At 38.0% G+C, this 22712-nt stretch overlaps 1 protein-coding gene across 1 annotated transcript in view; it reads right to left on the reverse strand.

Annotated features, from left to right (window-relative positions):
• The window catches only part of LOC126249094 (armadillo repeat-containing protein 5-like), a 230848-nt gene that overhangs the window by 46352 nt on the left and 161784 nt on the right, over window positions 1–22712 (reverse strand). The window contains exons 9-10 of the mRNA XM_049950748.1: window positions 14130–14378; window positions 8885–9098 (exon numbers count right to left, since the gene is read on the reverse strand). Of these exons, the coding sequence (XP_049806705.1) occupies window positions 8885–9098; window positions 14130–14378 (463 nt within the window). The remainder of the gene's footprint in view (window positions 1–8884; window positions 9099–14129; window positions 14379–22712) is intronic.

The raw sequence follows: 22712 nt of genomic DNA on the forward strand, positions 1-22712 counted from the left end.
ACTGATTTCTCTCGCCCCAAGATTTGCAATGATTTGCAGTTCAAATGTGGCTGAATTAAGCTGTTTTAAAGTTCCAAAATGTGTTTTTTGCAGTTTAAATTTTCATCAATACAGGCGCACAAAAATTTACTATTTCGTCATCATGTATGTGTTACATTTATTATTTGTGTAGTATCTCTAGACGTGCAGAACTGAATAAAGGGTGGAGAAAAATTGTGTCTTGAAATTTTAACCCTGGATAGCTAATGCCAGTAGAAACCGAAACTGATAATATTGTGTAGGTCGACAACGTACCATTTTTAAACTAGAGAAACTTGACACCACGCACTCCGATTGGCCGTGGGATTGCCCCGTTGCCGTTCATTAGTTGACGGACAGCACTATGGTTGTTGGTTCACACATACCAACATCCCTTGCCTCATCACTGCCCCAACGTCCAGAGCATCCGGAAACAGGGCAATCCCACGGCCAATTGGAGCATTTTACACCAAGTTTCCATAGTTTAAAAATTGTACGTTGTCGACCTACACAACATTAGTAATTTTGGTTCCTACTGGCATCAGCTATCCAGGGTTAAAATTTCATGACACAATTTTTCTCCACCATGTATATCATCATCATCTTCTTCTTCTTCTACTTTAAAAAAATCAAGAGCGAAACCATTCACAATAAAAGACAATCAATAATACTTTTAAGAACATTATTCATCATTTCTTCTGTGCGTGCATGTACATTTGTATTAGCTACAATCCTAGTGTCATCTCTAAAAGTAACTAATTCTGCTTGTTGTATACAAAATGGAGGCCGTTTATGTATAGGGTGATTCATGAAGGTAGGCAAACATTTTAATATGTTATTCAACAAGTATAACTAAAGAAAAAAATTCATATAAACATAGGTCCACAAATGTTTAGTTACAGAGGTATGGCCAATAAAAGATTTTGCCTGAAATTTAGCAACTTCGCTAATATGAAGCCATTGCAAAACTGTATGAGCTTAAAGTAAAGCACAATTTCCATGGCAAATCTAGTAAAACATGTCCCAGACATGTATCAGCAGTAGTTTTGCAGAACATCCAGAGAAGCAATAGACAAAATTAGGAACAATACTGAAACAAGAAACAAAATCTGTTCATACAAGTGCAGCTAAATGCATTGAACTTGATGGAGACATTTTTGAGCATTTATTGTGAATGGATTGTGAAACTGTATGTACACTGTACAACTTCCTTAACAATGAGCTTTGTTTTCTCCGGTTTAACAAGAATTCACGTGTGCTATGATATTAATAAAAGCAGGTTATCTGACACATTCGTACAGTTTCAGTTAACATTATTACCATCACTGTTTCAAAATTAAATTCTCTACAACTTCCATTGAAAACTTTGTAAATTTCTAGATTTTAAAAAAACAAATTGGGCCAAGTAGTTAATAAATTAAAAATTTTACAAAATTACATCTTTGCTTCTTTGGATGTTCTGGAAAACTACCAGAGATACATGTCTGGGACATGTTTTATTAGATTCACCAGATCAATAACAACAAAATAAATGGAAATTGTGCTTTACTTTAACCTCTTACAGTTTTGTGATGGCTTCATATTAGCGAAGTTGCTAAATTTCAGGCAAAATCTTTTATTTGCTGTAGCTCCACAACTAAACATTGGTGGACCTATGTTTGCAAGAATTTTATTCTTTTCTTGTAGAATATCATATTAAAATAATTGTATATCTTCGTGAATCACCCTGTATATGAGGAACAACAGTGGATCTAAGATTGAGTATTGGGGAACCCCATAAATGATTTTTTCCCAGTCAAAGGCATCTCTCCTGATTAAGACGGTTGAATTACAAAGTAAAACTTTCTTCAATCCATTAGTTAGACATGTCATAATCCGTTTGTTGGCCATACTATCTATTTCATAAAATCTCAGTTTATCTGTGAGAATATTGTGATTCACACAGTCAAATACCTTAGATAGGTCACAGAAAATACAAACTGGTCCTATTTTGTTATTTGACACTTGTAAATTTTGATGAGTGAATGTGTAAATGGCCTTATCAGTTGAGCAATTCTTCTTAAATCCAAACTCCAAATTGTGATTTACTGAGGATATTGTTGTTACTCAGGTGGACTACTATTTTGGAACACATCACAAAAATTTTGGAAAATGGTCTCAGTAGTTAAATATGCTGTTAATTATTGACATTTCCCCTACCACCTTTCTTATAGAGAGGTTTAATAATGGCATTTCAATCTCTCTGGAAAAATGTCCTGTGTTGTTGATACATTACATATTACAGAAAAGACAGAGATTATGATATGGGAGCAAATTTTTAATATACTGTTGGAAACATCAAATAAACAAAAGCTTTTATTTCAGATAATATATAATTTTCTTAATTTCAGAAAGAGAACTGAGTGAGATATCCATTTGATTCAGTTTTATGAGATTTGTTTTTTCAATATACTGCTTTGAATTTTTCTCTTAACTGCTTCTCTCCATATTTTCTAAACATTTAAGAAATTATAATTTATTTGCCTGCTACCTGTTACTGATCATTTATAACACTTCCATTTCAATCAATAGTGATGTTATTCTCCACCTGCTGTCTTGTCTCTCATTTCACTTCCTTCCGCATAGGCTTACGTCTGTTGTCAGAATTACATAATGTACACATTTCATGATTTTTTAATAATTTTCTTAATAAGTCTGAGTAGTTTGTGCTGGATCTTTACTTCTCGCTGCCAACTGAAATATTTCGCTTTTCTACTCACAAGAGGCTTTCATGCCTCTAGTGATTCTTCTTCTTCTTCTTCTTCTTCTTCTTCTTCTTCTTCTTCTTCTTCTTCTTTACATTGCTGTTTAATGTCCTTTCTGATTAGTTTATGAGGAAAACATTTTTCAAATAATTATATGAATTTGTCATGGAATAGATAAATTTTATGTCAGCATTTAGTTCATCATAAATTTCATCCCAAATCATCTCTTCACCTGGTGTCACAGAGGAGTATCTATGCTTTTAGCAACAATCTTCTTTACCCTAACTAACTGTGCATTATGATCAGAGAGGGCTTGTTACTGAGTACGCAGTTATTTTTCTGCTTTGAGCTTCACCTAAGAAAACATTATCAATTAGTGCCCTACTCTCTTTATCCACCCATGTTGGAAATTTAATTGCTAATATCAATATGCTGTTGTATTTTGGAAATACAATAAAGTCAATGAACTTTGATACATTAATTCAGAAACAATTCCTGTCACTTTGTCTTTCTGATATGCATCACTGCTCAAAGATTTTATGAATTTACTAATTTTCCAGTGGGTATACAGTATAAACAAACACCTTCTCTGTGGGCATCCGACACCCCAAAACTTTAGAGCCAAATTTAAAAGAACTTAGAAGTGTCCAGCATGTACCATATTTACAAATAAATCAGTACGCATGGGACAACATGCGAAATCTAATATGTTCCACACTGTCGAGCATAAAAATGGGATTTTCCAGTGCCTCAGATTCTATTGATGATAAAAAAAGGAAAGGCCAAATGTTTAGGATAGCCCTTGGGCTAGGGATTATTTGAAAATCCAATGGAAGGATTGTCTTAAGAGTCACTATCCATCAGTGCAGGGTCAAAGTATGAATATTACAAACTTCCTCCTGCTTCAGCAAATCGAGAATATAAATTAGTCCTTTCTGAATTTGTTGTGGTTTACAGCGGACTTGATGGGACTTATGGAAGCAACATTAGTGCATGGGCAGTTTACCAGAAAACACCACAAAAAGGCTTTTTTTACTATCTTTTCGTCGTCACCATCAGACAAACCCAGCGGAGGATTCCAAGATGGTTAAGCACAGCAAACAGCTGAAATTTTTATGATATACTCCTAAGATTCTGATCTCAAGCAATCTTTATGATATACTTCTAAGATTCTGATCTGAAGCAGCCTTGAAAATTTTCTTGATATCTTAATCCATCTCCAAGTTACAAAGGTTCAAAGTTACCCTACTTCTGTACATGAAATCCAGTAGTATGAGATGAAATATAAATAATTAATAACCACAGCAACTTCTGCACATGAAATCCAGTAGTATGAGGTGAAATCTAAGTAATTAATAACCACAGCAAATTGCTCAAATTTTAACAGTATTTTCTCCAGGCATTTATCTAGAATATGAATGTGTGGTGCCTGTTCTTTTGGGCATGTCTGAAAGAAGAGACGCCATGAGAAATCTGCAGCTATTAAACATAATATGTAAATTGAAGGTGGATGGGGACAAAGGAAAAGGAAGCGAAGGGACTACTGATGTTAGCTGTTTTGGGACTTTACACGGATTCAGCAGCAACAAGTGAAAAACGTATGCCCAACTGGGATTCAATCCTTGGATCTCCTGCTTACAGGGCAGTTGCATTAACCACTGCAACACCCTGACACTTTGTTTATCACAACTGCATGGACTACATCAGCAAACCACTCAGCAGGAATCTCAAAGCAGCGAGCATGGAGGACATGGATGAGGACTGCAGATAGGTGGCACTAGGTGGGAATGTAGGTCAGCTGAGAGGCATGCCAAGATAGTCCACACAATGGCAGTAAACATTGTGTCCAGTTGACACAGTGGTTAGCGCAAATGCCTAGTAAGCAGGAGTCCCATGTTTGAATCCCAATCTGACAGACATTTTCACTCATCACTACTGATTTCACATAAAGTCCCAATGCAGATGACATCAACAGTCTCATATCTTGCCTTTCTTTTCCCCCACTCAACCATCAATTTACAAAGGTTATTGAGAATAGCTATCTCTCCATTTTCAAAAATCTTTATCCGCTATTGAGAAACACCCCAAAAATTTGTTTTTTGGTTACTAAAACCCAGCCAGGGATTCTGAGACAGCTAATATAGCAAATGGCTGTAATTCTTATGATGTATTTCTAAAACATCGATCTCAAAACATCTTGAAAATTTTCTTCGTATCATCATCTGTTTCCGAGATATAGAGATTTAAAGTTATCCTACTTGTACACACAAAATACTGGTGTGAGATGAAAACATAGTTTATAAAGTGACAAAGCATGGAGAAATATGCTGTAAAGTGTCTCCGTTAACATCTGGGAACCCCACGTTGTTGTACTGAAGCACATGCAAAAATATTTGCATATAAAATGCAGTCTGAGGTGTAAAATTAGTTTTGCATTATTTCAATTTATCTAAAGTTTACTGGCCAATACATTTCTTTTTATATGACTTGCAGGCCCTGGCGCAGGAGGGAAAGAAGGGGACCATCAGAAAAATGCTCCTATACGAGCACAAAAAATTAAAATATGTTCCTGTTTATTTAAAAGACTGTGACTGAGAAGTGGGGTACCAGCTGCCCCATTCTACCTTTCTCAGCACCTTCACAAACTTTCCCAAAAATTTTCTTATGTACATACATTCACACTTTTTTATGGTGAGAAAGGACAGTGGCAGTGGGAAAGAGACAGAAAAGTAATAAGTATTGGAAGATAGTAGACAGCGGTTGTGATATAGAAAGAGCGAAGGAGACAACGGCAGTGTGAGAGAAAGAAATGGACACAGTGGCAGTGGAACATATTTGATAGTGACAGAACAGTGTTGGGAATAGAGTGAAAGAGACAGTGCCAGGGAGGAGTTGGTGGTGGTGGTGGTGGTGGTGGTGGTGGGGGGCAGGAATGAAGAGAAAGTGGAACTGGATGATAGCAAGTGACAATGAGAGATAGTGTATGTGGCAATAACAATGAAGAAGAGAGAACTTGTGATATTGAGAAGACACAACAGCAGGAGGGAGGAAGGAAGGATGAGATATTAGCAGTGAAAGAAAGCAAGAAGGAGACAGTGACAGTGAGAGGATACTGTGGTAGTAGGACAGAGTGACAGGGATTGTGGCTATGACAAAAGTGAAAGTGACATAGAGACACAAAGAGATAATGACAATGAGTTGAGCTGAATGAGTGAGTGAAGAAGGGCAACTGGGCGTGGATGGGTATGAGTGACTTACAATGATAGACTGGTGGGTGTGAGCAAGTTACAGTTATGTTGGAGTCTGAGGTGTGTTATGTTAAAAAAAAAAAAAAAAAAAAAAAAAAGCATGAATATGTTCACAGGCAAAAAGTTTTGGGAAAATTTTTAAAGGTGCGGAGAAAGGTAGAATGAGGCAGTTGGTACCCCACTTTTCAGTCAAAATCTTTTAAATAAACAGGAACATATTCGCAATTCTTATGCTCTGTTGTTCTGACAATAATGTAAAATGACTCGTTCCGCATCACTACGATTTATTGTGCAAAATGATCCATGGAACATGAAACTAACGAAGCAGTTGACAATGTTATCCTCCTGTACATAACTTTGTTGTGGCCTGAATGAACTCTCCCTCCCTTTTTAAACTTCCCCAACCTGTCCCTCTCTTCTCCCTGAGACAAGAATTATTAGTTCTCAAAGCTATGATAGTGTTGTGATTTCTAAATGAATCTACTAGTAGTACTAAAAATTTCTCCTACCGGGCAAAGTACTGGCTATCAAATCTGTCTTATAATTTTATAGTTTTCTCAGGTTAATTTCCCTTTTGATATGATTAAATAATAAATCTGGTATTCAGATCTAGCGATCTGATGTAAGAAGACCTGTGAAAGGTGATGTATGGAATAAGACTGAACATAGCAGCTCATATTTCCACAGAGAAATTACTAATTAATAGAGGCACTGTTTATTTTCTGAAAAGTCACAGACCATATCACCAATGTTTGCAGGTAATATGAATTGGGCCATTAGTTTGGTGTGGAAGTGAGTACATGGTTTCATACGCCCTCTTGAAGTTGGACGGCATTAACTCATTCAGGATGAAATTTCATTGTTGATTAGGAATATTGTGTGATCTTTATATTACTGAACCTTGAATCAAACGACATATTCAAGAATGAACTAAAGAGGGTTAGTGTTGTTATTAACAATGCTGACAAATACACAGGAGTGAGAGAGGCTTATAAAGGAGAGGCAATGAGTGACAGTGTAAATGCCAATGATGAGAAATGTGTGCATGTGCAATAAGTAGACTGGAGGAGGAGTATGAATGGAAATTAACAATACAGATGTCATTAATAGTGAAGGTAAGTGTGTGTGTGTGTTGTGGAGAGATGTACAGGTGAAAGTGACAATGAATGATGGATAGTTAACCCATCAATAACAGATATTTATAAAACAGTTATGGGCTCACTAAACAAAAGGTGAGAATACAAACAAAAGTTTAACAAATATACATTAACATTATATGATTAGTGAAGTGCTATGTCCACTGCATGAACTAAATGACAGCAGTAGGACGCAGAACCAAAGTTTAGTTCAGCATAAATACACAACTAATTAATCTGGGTAGTGCACCTGTGGTGGCAAAAATTTCCTTTCCTAGTATGCTGAAGGTTTCACTGAGACCTTCACAGATGGGCACTATCCTCCAAACCTAGGTATCAAACAGACTTTCTGCACCTAATCCACCCACTAACTCTGGGGTTGGGTTATTTGGGGGAGGAAACCAGACAGCAAGGTCATCGGTCCCATTGGATTAGGGAAGGACGGGGATGGAAGTCGGCCATGCCCTTTCAAAGGAAGCATCCCGGCATTTGCCTGGAGCGATTTAGGGAAATCATGAAAAACCTAAATCAGGATGGCCGGACATGGGATTGAACCGTCGCCCTGCCGAGTGCGAGTCCCACTAACTCTGAGAACCAGCTGCAAAGTCGCACCGTATCACCCAATATCATCCCAGACTGAAACAACTTAATCATATCCTTAGCCAGGGCTTCAACAATCTATCATCACACGTGGAAATGAGGAACCTCCAAACTACACTAGATTCTGATCTAACCCTACGCCACACCCACTCCCAACCCTTGCCACATGAGTCACATCTCTTTGGAAGACCCAAGTACAAGACCTGTCTGATTCACTCATGCAACATACCCTACTACACTTGGACCACACTCTTATCCAATATCTTCAGGGGTCGAGCCACCTGTGAAAGCAGCTATGTCACATGTCAGTTCTGTTGAAATTTCTGCACAGCATTTTATGTGAGCATGACTACCAACCAACTGTCCACTGAAATCAACGGCCATCGCCAAAATATGGCAAAGACCATAGTTGAACACTCAGTGCCAGAGCATGCTGCTAAGCACAATGTGCTCACCACTCCTTGCCATCTGAGTCCTTCCTCAGAGCACCAGTTCTCTGTGGTATGTGGATGGCAGTTATCCTAGCAACAAACTCTTAATTCCTGAAAACCTGACCTCAGCCTCAATCTCCACTTACCCCCTGCACCTCTCTCTCTCTCTCTCTCTCTCTCTCTCTCTCTCTCTCTCTCTCTAAGCAGTCAGCCACATTTCCACAACCCTCCCTCCCATTCCATGGCTCCTTTCTCCCCTCACTCACTTGACTTGACAATCATTCACCCCAGTTTACATGTCAAACAGCAATCCAGCTGGCACAATGTAGCTCTAAGGTGTGTGTGTGTGTGTGTGTGTGTGTGTGTGGGTGTGTGGGTGTGGGTGTGGGTGAGTGAGAGAAAGAGAGAGAGAGAGAGAGAGAGAGAGAGAGTGTGTGCATGCGCACGCATAGCACAGAAGACACACAGTGAAGGGCATCTATAGAAATCTGTACAAGTGTATATATTAAAACAAATTTTCAATTTTTTTAATATCATTTTGTTTCAATTTGACTGTGGGTTATGCTATGTTACTTTTTATTTTCTACTGAAGTTGATTTTTAAGTTGTGTAGTGTAAAAGTGCTGACTTTAGTATAAATTACTGACATTATGATGACAAAATATAACACTACACAGTGATACACCGAGGGTTTCTTTTTGTACTTACCGAAGAATCATTAACTGAGCGACTAAATTCTGTTAATGCTTCCTTGAAATGTCTCTTTTCAGCTGGATTGCTGATACTGAGTGAAAGGCAGAGAGCATGAAGGCTGTGGGGAGCATATTTCAAACATTTTTCCATATCTTGACTGTCCAAGATTGATAGAATAATATCCAGTGCATGGCATCCAAGTAACAACTTACGCAGTTTTGATGTATTCCTATTACAGAAGGAAAGAACATCAGTAACGAGTCTACATAAAAACTATGCTTAAGATAATTCTCATTTATTGTTTCGTATCAGTTGTACATCTCGTACTATGATATGTGGTTCTGAATGGACAAGATGGGTTGCTGACGCAGCTACTTAGTACTTTATTTTAGTTCTGAGGCTAATCCACAGTGATCAAAACATGCAATATGATTAAAAATGTGCAACTGAGATGGAACATTAAATGAGTATTATCTAAAATATCAATACAGTTCCTGAATCTCTCAAGATAATTGTGTCAGCTATAATGAAAAACTATGCTCGTACACACAACAATACTGTGAACACTGTGTAGATTTCATATACTATCTTAAACACTGGCAGCAACATCTAAAAACTTATAAGCTAACTAAATAAATTGTAGTGGCTTATCCACAGTAATCCACTGACAATGTTCCTTCTCTTTCATTAACTTCTAATTTCCTTCTGAGCCAATGACATCTCTCCAGCTTTCTCAGTACAGCCTATTAGAGGTGTACTTTTTGGTGTACAGATAAACAGTTTATTATATTTTTCTCCATGACACTTCGCTGGCTATCTGATCCAATACTCTGCACCACATAATACATGCCACATTTGCATGGAATAGGTACACAAGCAGATTTCATTGATCTCAATCATTTTTAACATTACAAAGAAGATATTTTATTCTTCAGTGGGAAAGTTGTGGTAGAATTTAAATATGTTCAGAGTAAAGGAGACCACTCACTGATACGCTAAGCACTGAGTCATCAACAGGAACACACAAAATAGAAAAGAAAACCTTTGACGATGGGTGGCTGGTGGCTTAGACAGAGACAAATAGTTTTCCAGCTAGGAATGCAGGAGGGAGGGGTGATAGGTGCATGGACTGGGCATATGATGCACGAGTGTCACAGCCAGGGGATGATACAACGAAAGAGGTGAAAACTGTTGGATTGAAGGTGTGGGGCAGGGGGTTGTCAGAGATCGATCCCAGGTTAATTATGGGAGCAATTTATGTGTTACAAGGATCTATATAGCTCAGAGAAGCTTCTGGTGGAGGGAAGGATCCAGATGGCCCAAACTGTGAAGCAGCCATTGAAATCGAGCATGTTACGGTCAGTCACATGTTCTGCCATGAGGTGGTCAACTTTGTCCTTGGCACCAGTTTCATGGTGGCCATTCATCCTGGTGGACAGCTGGTTGGTAGTCATACTGACATAAAAAGCTGTGCAGTGTTTGCAGCAGAGTTGGTATGTGACATGGCTGCTTTAACAGGTGACCCAGCCTCTAATGGGGCAAAATAAGCCTGTGACAGGACTGGAGCACAATGTGCTGGGTGGGAGGGTTGCACAGGTCTTGCACTAGGGTCTTCCACGGGGATATAATCCCTGTGGCAAGGGGATGGGAGTGGGAATGGCATAGGTATGGACAAGGATGGATCTTGAGTAGGATGGCTCTCATTTCATGGCATGGCAAAAGATGCAGTTGAGTTATCCAAGGCAAGGGTGACTTAGATGTTGAGTGGGCCACTCCTTTGTAGCTAATTCTTGGGTATCATGGGAGGATTGGTGGTGTATGTGAGGATAAATTCTATTTTAGGAATAGGTTTTGCTGGGTAGCACCTGTCTGTGAAAGCCTTAGTGAGACATTCAGCATACTGTGTAAGATAATTCTCCTCGCTGCAGATACATCATCCACAGATGGCCAGGTTGTAAGGGAGGGATTTTTAATGTAGTAAGGATGGCAGCTGTCAAAGCACATGTAACTGTTGGTAATTAGTGGGTTTAATGTGGACAGAGTTGTGGATAAAGCCATCATATGCATGGAGATCAATGTTCCAAGAGGTGGTGTACTGGGTTGACGAGGACAAGGTGAAGTGGATAGGAAAGAAGGTGTTGAGGTTGTGAAGGAATGAGAATAGGGTGTCTTGGCTCTGAGTCAGATCATAAAGTTATCATAGGTGAATGAGATCCAGACTAGGTGCTCAGAGTTTTGGGAGAACAAGAAAGTTTCCTCTAGATGATCCACAAACAAGGCTGGCATGTGTGTGCCCATGGCTGTGCCACATATTTGTTGGTATGACTTCCCTTCAAAGGATAAGAACTAGTGTGTGTCAGGATATATTTGGTAAGGTGCATGGGGAATAACACTGTGGGTTAGGTATCCAAAGGACATTGGCAGAAGTAGTGTTTGATTACAGCAAGGCCAAGGGCATAAAGGATGTTGGTGTACAGGGAGGTGGCATCAACATTCATGAGTAGGGGTCCAAGAGGTAAAGGGGAGGGGTTGGCAGAGAGTCTGTAAAGGAAGTGGTAAGTATTTGTCATGTGGGAGGCCAGGTATCAAGCAACTGGTTGGAAGTGTTGGTCAACCAGAGCAAACATTCTTTCAGTGGGAGCAGAATAGCCAGCTACAATGGAGTGTCCAGGATTTTTGGGTTTTTTGGAAGCATGTAGTGTGATACTTTCATACTTTTTGTTTTCCTGATGAAGCTAAATTTATTTTATTTTCATTTAGTTATGTGCCATCATACAAAATTGCTGACTTCATGCCACTGAGCGTCACCTTCAAAATCCTGCATTAACAAATTACCTACAAAAATGTCACCAAAAATTCTGCAGCTTTCACTCATTCAGGGTGGCTGTGGTGGTCTAGCATGTAGAATGCTAGACTCTGGCAGTCCTGGGTTCAAGCCTGGTAGGGATGGGGAATTTGCTTCATTTCAATCCCTCCAAGATAGCCCCTTGTCAGTCTGCTATCAGATAGAGTACCAGAGACCTTTCCTGTGGATAAAAGAGGGTCAGGGTGATGATTCATCATCTTCCTCCTCCTAGTGTCACAATGAACCAAAGGCTGCACTTTACCTGCAGTCAGGTTTGAAGCCTGTTTGCAAATTGAGCACCACAGACTTTGCCTCTTACCTTCACCATATTGATGTTGGACATACTTTTCTGTTTACCACTAATTACAGCAAAATATGCTGTGCTAACCCAAAGCCACTTAAAAATCTGCAACTAGTAATACCATTATTCATATCACACAGTGCCCTATTTGTCCCTTACTGACTTTCCAGTCAGCAGCTACATTAAGTTTTGTCTTATGATCGAATGCTGTAGTGATCTCTAATCTGTGACCACCTTCTTCATCAAGATTAGAGGAGCTATTTGTGGTTATGTCATTGGTCACAACATTCTTCTAAGATCTAAATCCAGTCTAGAGCCCTTTCCTTACATAACATCATTATGGTTTTGCTATCCAAACTGTCAAATTTGGATCACATACTGAAATATTCTGTTCATCCACGCCTCATGGCTTCTGTGACATTGTATAAATTCACTCCTGTGGCCACTGCCAGTTTTCATGCCCTCTTACCAATGAGCCGCGCATGTGAGAAATTGCACAACATTATTCTGCAGATTTAATCACAAACTTTTATTGGAGGACCTGGATTATTTATCTACACTACTACATCAATTAAATCAGTCTAAATAAAGTTTGTCACCTTTGCTTTGACCCATGAGGCAGGATTCAAACTTTTCACTACTCCAAAGTCAATACTAAAACCACTTAGCAATCTGACTATTCTCTGGAAGATTTTGAGACTCCATCACTGGAATGGAATATGTACACTACTAACGATTCATACATTTCTGACAGTAGCATGAATACAGGTCAAATCACTAAAGAAAAAGTCAGATAAGAATTCTGAACTCAAAGTTAACTGAAATAAAGATAAGTTATTGACTTCAATTAAACCTCACTAAATTCCATCTCATTCACTAAACATCATCATCCAGCTAACTATTTGGCTCCGCAATTTAATGAGAGGTATCTACACACAGAGCATATGTACAATCACCAAAAGTCAACAGTCACCTAGAAAACCAGTAATGACTTGGCCAGAAATACATGCCGGCACACAGGAATGTACATGCAGTTCCTCAGTTTTTTGTATTGCAAGAAATAACTTCGGTTATCACAAAGGATCACCTACTCCTGACTTCAGAAATACACTAAGAAAACATTATATCTTCCCCAGTGGGCACACGAGTTTATCCTAGAAGGGCTGCTAGCTGACTCTCCGATTACGCTAACTCTAAACTACTTCACAAAATGATTTTAACATTTTTCCCTTTCAGCTAGTCAGCCAAAGTAACAGAATTAGGCATTTCTTGCACCTACTATTAGAATTTGTCTATAAGGTTGTACTTTCTGCCAGGACCTTCAGGTGTTTATTTCCCCCAGGAGCTGCAAAACACTGTCATGAGAAAATTGCTCATCCTCAAAAACAGCCTAGTTGGTCCAGGTCACAACCAATTTAGGAAACAGCTGCTCATCATCACCAGGATGAACAAAAATGTCCACCCCACTGATACTGGAAACCAGTTCTAGTATACACAATTGCAAAGAGAATAATCACACAGGCATGGACAGGAAATGATATGTTAAAATACACTCCACTGGAAATAAATTATATGCTGAAGCAGCTAACAGACAACCTCCTGAAACTTGTGACATATTTGTTTCAACTGCTATTCATCTCACAGTACTTTTCTATTATCGTTTATGGTTAATTGTGGGGTAGACTTGCCCACACACTACTGAATAACATACAAACATGTTTACCTTATATTGACATGAAAATTATAGAATCTCTGAATTGTGGAGTTCAGTAGGTAAAGAGAGATGAAAATCTAATAATCATGGGTGACTGTGATGCAGTAGGAGAGGAAAGAATAGAAGACAGAACTACAGAAGAATATAGGCTTGGTAGTAGGAATAAGACAGGAGAAAGACTAATTGAGTTCTACAATAAATTTCAGTTAGTAATAATAAACACACATTCATAAATCATTTATGATTTATTAACATGTGTTTTTACACATGGAAAAGGCCTGGAGACACATGAATCTCTGCTACATAACTATCAAATAAGTAACTGGTATGTAACTATCATGTAATTTACTTAAAATTACTAGAATACTGCAAAATGTTCAAGTAGAATTTGATATCTTACTTGATAATGTGAGGTATGCTCAGTGCAAGAACTGCACGAACTTCCTTTTCTCCACGATGTAGAACATGTTCCATTTCACCAGTCCCAAATGATGATTCAGCCTGTACAGATATTTGTTGCAATATTGTGGCACCAAATGCTTCAACTCCTGAACATTTCTCACAGTCTTTATGTCGGGGCAGCATGCATCGGCAGTGAACAGAAAGCACAAATCCTTGCTGGACTAGTGGCAAGAAGCATTTCCTGTTTCTGTTGAAAAAAGAAAAAAAAGCAAGTACTTTCTATTTCATAAGAATAACAGACATACAACAGAGAAATGTTTAAAATCACAATAAGTAATAACAAACATCAGTATCGCTTGCCAGAAACCCTGAGCATATGAGCCGGCACTAAGGATGACAAAGCATGTGCTGAACCAGAGCTTTTGATGGCATCCCCAAAAGTTTGCAACCCAGGAGCATACCCAGTGGCTGCCAGATAATATCAGATTTCAATGCCCTATCAATATAAAGACATGATACCTTCACCTCACTACTGATAGTATTTAACAGCTGCAAACATTGTTCAACTCAGAAAAAATTATATAGATTGTTCAAAACAGGATTGCTTTCCTTTCTATAATACATGACCACACCAAGACAAAAGTAAAGAATGCATTTTAATATTTACATTGGAAATTAATAAATTTCATTAAAAAAGTCATAGCTATATACAAAATTTTGTTCAATGATGTGCTTCACAAGGCAGTGAATGATATGTGAAAAGTTTGATCATATACAACATTCAAAATACTTGTTTGCCATTATAGTTTTGTAACTGATTTTAGAGTAAACTAACAATAACTCACAAAAGGAAGTTATAGATTACCATAGAAAACAGTAATGCTAATTACTGTGTATATATCAAGAAACTGATTTATGCCCATTTCTTAGAAGTACAATGATTGATTTTAAGATGTATATATAGTTAATTTAAATAATCAGTAAGAACTATTATAGTTTGAGACAAATAGCCAACCTTCTGGATTGAGCAGGAAAAACCTTTGGAAACAAATAGGCTCCTACTTAGTTTTACTAATTTCTTTAAAATTAAATGGAGTATTGTAACTTATGAGAAAATAAATTTTATAAATGACTTCTGATACAGAACAATAAATGCAAACACCTTTGTGTATGGTGTTTGGAGACAGAGTGGGGGCATGACTATATCGGGGACTGGGCGAGACAATATGAGGGACATTGTGTGGACTGGGTGTTACCAGAATAGGATTTGCAAGTTAAGTATGTCTAAAAGTTTAGTAGAAGTTATGGAGACAGATTCTGACTGTCTGCAATGTGGCAGTGTTAAACTTTGTACAATTCAGAAGAAAGCGCAAGTTTCAGATTCACAGAATTTTTGTGATTGTCTCTAGCTTTACAGTGTGGAAATCTGTAGATTTATTTGGCAAAAAACTGCAGTTTAACACACTGACAGCTCTGTGGATGCCTTGTCTGGAGTCACACTCTGTTTCACTCAAATTCAAAGCTTTTGCTTGTTAATACTTTTTGCTTTGCTAAAATTACAGCTATTCTTTAAACAGTACATTAGCTACTTTCAACAGAAGCATACAGTAAAAATACCTTATAAGGTTTATAACCTTAACATATTCCAAAGGGTTCTTCAGGGACCACTGGGTTCTTACACTTACATGACCAAATTTATATTGTGCACACACTTTAATATGACACTTTTAAGTGGGGAGTATTTTGGACTATGGTTGTGTAAGATACCAGAAGAGGTCAGATCAATATTACATCCTTCATGACACTGTCAACCTCAACTATCAATTGTGGTAGCCATTACTGAATACTTTGTTACTTCATTAGTTTTTTATGTTCTGTGGATCATTTGTATGATTAACTGTAATGATGTGGAATAAGTCATTTTACATTCCGATAACACTTTCATATGAAGTTAGGGCTACATGCTGATCATCTATTTTTTAAGTGATGTTTTGAGTTGATAATTCCTACCAATCACCTTTTACATATTGCAAAACTTCAAATTCTTCTATGGAACAGGAGTTGTCAGGGAGAAACTTTTTCACTCAGTTTTCAAATTTAACTTTCCTGCCTGTTAGACAACTATCATTGAGTGAGTAATAAAAAATTTTGGTGACAGCATTGTGCACCCCCCCCCCCCCCTTTTTTTGTGCTAAAGGCAACCTTAATGTGGAGTAATGAAAGTAATTTCCTTCTTCTGGTATTGTAATTATGAGCATCATTGTTACTTTTGAACTGCAGTGGATTATTTACAACAAACTTTACGAGAAAATAAATATACTGTGAAGCATTACTCAAGATGCCTAACACCTTAAACAGATGTCTACAAGATGATCATGAGTGAGCACCACACATTATTCTTACAGCACATTTTTGAGCGATGAACACTTTCTTTCTTAAAGTTGAGTTACCCAAGAACATTATCCCAAATGACGTTATTGAATGAAAATATGCAAAATATGTCAACTTACTGCTTTATCTCTCCCCAAGCTTTGCAATGATTCTAAGTGCAAACGTGGCTGAACTAAGTTGTTTTAGGAGTTTAAAATTGTGTTTCTTTCCAAGTTAAATTCTCTAAATATAGACATCTAAAAATTTTGAAGTTTCCATACAAGTTATTATTTCCTCTTCATGATTAATATCTGTCATTGTGTAGTAACTCTAGATGTGTCACTCTAAATACTTTGTTTCTTTTTGAAATTGGGCGTGTGACCATTTGCAGAAAACAATTCACTTATGCTTTCAAGAACATTATATATCATTTCTTCTGTTGCTGTATGTATGTTTGAATTAATCCCGATACTAGTGTCATCTGCAAAAAGAAGTAATTCTGTTTGTTGTATGATAGATGGAAGATCATTTACATATACAAGAAACAACAGGGGATGTACGATTGAGCCTTCTCCCCAGTAAGAAAAATCTCCCCTGCTTACCTACATTGACTTATTAAGTAAAGTTCTTGCATTTTTAGTGAGATATGACATTATCCACTGGTCTGCTACACCATCAAGTCCATAAAACCTCAGTTTATCCACGAGAATACTGTGGTTCACACAGTTAAATACCTTGTATGGGTTACAGAAAGTTATTTGGTCCTTGTATAATCTGGTGAGTGAATGTCTGAATGGCATTCCAAGTTATGCAACTCTTCGAAATCCAAACTGTGATTTACTGAGAACATTATTGTTCCTCATATGGTATATTTTTCAAGAAAACATGACCTCAAAAGTTCTGGAAAATGATATGAATCAAGAAATGGGTCCATAATTATGACGTCTCTCCTATAACATTTCTTGTAAATAGGTTTAACAATGGCTTATTTCAATCTCTCTGGAGAAATACCCCAAGTTAGTGATACATTGCATATTCCAGAAAAGACAGTGCTTATTATATGGGAATAAATCTTTATTACTCTGTAGAAAACCCTATTAAATCCAGTTGAACTTTTATTTTTCAGAGAATATATAATTTTCTTAACTGCAGAAGAAATAGTGGATGAGAGATGCATATGATTGAATTTTATATAAGCCACTTGTTCAACAAACTGCTTTTCTCTGAAAATGTTTGTGCCTACATTTTCTACTATGTTTAAGAAATGATTATTAGACAAACCTGCTAACTGTGACTGATCATGTATAGACCTCCCACTTAAATTAATAGTGATGTTACCCCATCCTGTGGGTTGTTGTCCTGTTTCTCATTTTATTACATTCCATATGCCTTTAGTCAGTTGTTGGAATTACTGGCATGTTCCTTGATTTTTTAATAAATCTTAGTAATTTTGAGTGGTTTTTATAATGCGCAACAACTGTAGGATCTTGCCAATAGATACCACTCCTCCCTTTCTCAAGATACTTTAATGCCTCCAGTGATCTGTGGTTTTTACCTGGTTGGTTAATCGCATTTCTAAACATTTTACGACGAAAGCAATTTTTCAAATAATGATTTGAATTTTTCATAGAATACATTAAATTTTATGTCAGCATTTGGTTCATTATAATTTTACCTCTTGTAAACTATTCTTAGAAATGTCTGTACTGGAACCATTAATTATTCTAATTGATTTCCACTACGAGTACCTATATTGTAAGGCATTATCTCATAACTAAGTGTGCACTGTGACCAGACAGAGCATTTGCAACATTATGCCTAGATATTTCACTGGTGTAACCGTGGCAAGAAGAACACTTCTAATCCTTCCACATGTCATCCTACATTCTCCTAATATTACTCAATTATGACACCTTTCCACACACCACAGTGTCAGTAGTAGACAGCCATAAATTGCTGTTCTCTGTTCAGCAGATCTTTAAGTAAATAGAGAATAAGAGTGGTCCTGTCACCCTTCCATAGGCAGTCCTGATGATACCCATGTTTCTGATGAATGCACGCCATCGAGGAAAACATACTGGTCCTCGATCACTCACGTGTAGGAACCTAATCCATATGCTCAGATCTTCATCAGCAGTCTGCAGTAGGTAACTGTGTCAACCACTTTTTGGAAATCTAGAAATATGGAATCTGCCTGTTGGCCTTCTTCCATGTGGTTCACAGAATGTGATGTGAGTAAATGGCAAGCTGAGTTCCACGCAAGTGATGCTTTCTAAATTCATGATGATTTGTGGATAGAGTCTTTTCTGTATCGCGGAAATTTATTACACTTGAACTCAGAATTTTCTGCAAAAAGCTTAGCCAAACTATATTTCCCCCTCTCATTCAGGTGCCATGTGTAGTACATCTCCATCTCCCAACTGTACTGAACTCATATGAGATTTCTTTTCAATCAGCAGCAGCCTAATCAGCTGTCTTCACTTGGCTTGAAGCAGTGTTAACACAGGGCTGGTGATGATGCTGTAGGACCTTCACAAAACTCACACCTGAGTGTAAAGTTTCTGTTCCTATTCAACCCAAGTCAACCCTAAAGTTCTAATTTCTGTCTTTAGTCAAGCTGTTTTTTGCTCCACTTGCTATGATCATCTGATTCTCTTTCCTTACACATATTATCAAAATCCTTATACAAATTCTCTATATTCCCTGTCACCTAGCTAAAGCTAACCCTTGGCTTCACAATACTTGTGACCAAGTACCCTGTTCCTACGATCTGGCCTTCATCTCTTCCATGGCTATTAATGTGACCCTTTTCTTCTAACCTCTTTTGTTATCAACTTACACCTAATTTCTTTGCTAGAAGTCAGCTGCACCTTACTGTACTATAAGCTTCATGAGACTTACTATGTATGAGACTACAGTTTCCACAGTCTTTTTCCTCCTCAAAACTATCTAGTTCAAATTTAGCCTGAAAGACATAAATCTTTGCTTCCTGTTCTGGGATTCTTGTGTTTTTGTTGCAGAGGGAGAGACTTGTTGAGTTCCTCATTCAATACTCAACACCTAATTTCTTTGCTAGAAGTCAGCTGCACCTTACTGTGCCATATGCTGAATGAGATTTACTATGCATGAGACTCCAGTTTCCACAGTCTTTTTCCTCCTCAAACCTATCTAGTTCAAATTTAGCCTGAAAGACATAAATCTTTGCTTTCTGTTCAGGGATTCTTGTGTTTTTGTTGCAGAGGGAGAGACTTGTTGAGTTCCTCATTCAATACTCAACACCTAATTTCTTTGCTAGAAGTCAGCTGCACCTTACTGTGCCATAAGCTGCATGAGATTTACTATGCATGAGACTCCAGTTTCCACAGTCTTTTTCCTCCTCAAACCTATCTAGTTCAAATTTAGCCTGAAATACATAAATCTTTGCTTCCTGTTCTGGGATTCTCGTGTTTTTGTTTCTGAGGGAGAGACTTGTTGAGTTCCTCATTCAATACTCAACTACAGTTACCCCAATGGAACTCTAACCCACAATCTATATGTACCACTCCTTGTCTGACTACCCTACGGCAACATCCACACTTGTAATGCCCCTCACCCCTCCCACTTAAATGCTGAACACTTTACAGTATATTAATTTTCATTATTTTCAAGCCGTAAAAATTAGGCCTACAGGTTACTGCTTCAAGTGTACTCCACTTTGCTTTTTGCTGTGTGCCGGTCATTTTTTTATCCTGAAATAAGTGAGGAGACTACTCTAGGTCTATCAAAGTGTTCAAGTACGGCTCTCATTAATCCTACTGGGATTGGTGATCCCTATTGCAATATGTCAGTTCTGCTTTTACAGTTCTTGTTTGCTTATGCCTGCGTCCTACTGTCCAGTTAAACTGTCCACACTCTAATTCTTAATCTTATATGTTTTTGTTGTTGTTGCGGTCTTTCCTGAGACCGGTTTGATGCAGCTCTCCATGCTACTCTATCCTGTGCAAGCTTCTTCATCTCCCAGTACCTACTGCAACCTACATCCTTCTGAATCTGCTTAGTGTATTCATCTCTTGGTCTCCCTCTACGATTTTTACCCTCCACGCTGCCCTCCAATACTAAATTGGTGATCCCTCAATGTCTCAGAACATGTCCTACCAACCGATCCCTTCTTCTAGTCAAGTTGTGCCACAAGCTCTTCTCCCCAATTCTATTCAATACCTCCTCATTAGTTATGTGATCTACCCATCTAATCTTCAGCATTCTTCTGTAGCACCACATTTCAAAAGCTTCTATTCTCTTCTTGTCTAAACTATATATCGTCCACATTTCACTTCCATACATGGCTACACTCCATACAAATACTTTCAGAAACAACTTCCTGACATTTAAATCTATACTCGATGTTAACAAATTTTTCTTCTTCAGAAACGCTTTCCTTGCCATCGCCAGCCTACATTTTATATCCTCACTACTTCGACCATCGTCAGTTATTTTGCTCCCCAAACAGCAAAACTCCTTCACTACTTTAAGTGTCTCATTTCCTAATCTAATTCCCTCAGCATCACCCGACTTAATTCGACTACATTCCATTATCCTCGTTTTGCTTTTGTTGATCTTCATCTTATACCCTCCTTTCAAGACACTGTCCGTTCCGTTCAGCTGCTCTTCCAAGTCCTTTGCTGTCTCCGACAGAATTACAATGTCATCGGCGAATCTCAAAGTTTTTATTTCTTCTCCATGTATTTTAATACCTACTCCGAACTTTTCTTTTGTTTCCTTTATTGCTTGGTCAATATACAGATTGAATAACATCTGGGATAGGCTACAACACTGTCTCACCCCCTTCCCAACCACTGCTTCCCTTTCATGCCCCTCAACTCTTATAACTGCCATCTGCTTTCTGTACGAATTGTAAATAGCCTTTTGCTCCCTGTATTTTACCCCTGCCACCTTCAGAATGCTTTCTCTAAGTCTACAAATGCTAGAAACGTAGGTTTGCCTTTCCTTAATCTTTCTCATAAGATAAGTCGTAGGGTCAGTATTGCCTCACGTGTTCCAACATTTCTACGGAATCCAAACTGATCTTCCCCTAGGTCGGCTTCTATCAGTTTTTTCATTCGTTTGTAAAGAATTCACGTTAGTATTTTGCAGATGTGATTTATTAAACTGATAGTTCAGTAATTTTCACATCTTTCAACACCTGCTTTCTTTGGGATTGGAATTATTATATTCTTCTTGAAGTCTGACGGTATTTCGCCTGTCTCATACATCTTGCTCACCAGATGGTAAGAGTTTTGTCAGGACTGGCTCTCCCAAGGCCGTCAGTAGTTCTAATGGAATGTTGGCTACTCCGGGGGCGACTCAGGTCTTTCAGTGCTCTGTCAAACACTTTACGCAGTATCATATCTCCTATTTCATCTTCATCTACATCCTCTTCCATTTCCATAATATTGTCCTCAAGTAGGTCGCCCTTGTATAGACCCTCTATATACTCCTTCCACCTTTCTGCTTTCCCTTCTTTGCTTAGAACTGGGTTTCCATCAAAGCTCTTGATATTCATACAAGTGGCTCTCCTTTCTCCAAAGGTCTCTTTAATTTTCCAGTAAGCAGATCTCATTTTTGAGACGTTTGTATTCCTTTTTGCCTGCTTCATTTACTGTATTTTTATATTTTCTCCTTTCATCAATTAAATTCAATATTTCTTCTGTTACCCAAGGGTTTCTACTAGCCCTCGTCTTTTTACCTATTTGATCCTCGGTTGCCTTCAGTATTTCATACCTCAAAGCCCCATTCTTCTTCTACTCTATTTCTTTCCCCCATTCCTGTCAATTGTTCCCTTATGCTCTCCCTGAAACTCTGTACAGCCTCTGGTTTAGTCAGTTTGTCCAGGTCCCATCTCCTTAAATTCCCACCTTTTTGCAGTTTCTTCAGTTTTAATCTACAGTTCATAACCAATAGATTGTGGTCAGAGTCCACATCTGCCCCTGGAAATGTCTTACAATTTAAAACCTGGTTCCTAAATCTCTGTCTTACCATTATATAATCTATCTGATACCTTTTAGTATCTCCAGAGTTCTTCCATGTATACAACCTTCTTTCATGATTCTAGAACCAATTGTTAGCTATGATTAAGTTATGCTGTGCGCAAAATTCTACCAGACGGCTTCCTCTTTCATTCCTTAGCCCCAATCCATATTCACCTACTATGTTTCCTTCTCTCCCTTTTCCTACT

The sequence above is a fragment of the Schistocerca nitens genome, chromosome 1 (genome assembly GCF_023898315.1).
Source record: "Schistocerca nitens isolate TAMUIC-IGC-003100 chromosome 1, iqSchNite1.1, whole genome shotgun sequence".
Taxonomy (NCBI): domain Eukaryota; kingdom Metazoa; phylum Arthropoda; class Insecta; order Orthoptera; family Acrididae; genus Schistocerca; species Schistocerca nitens.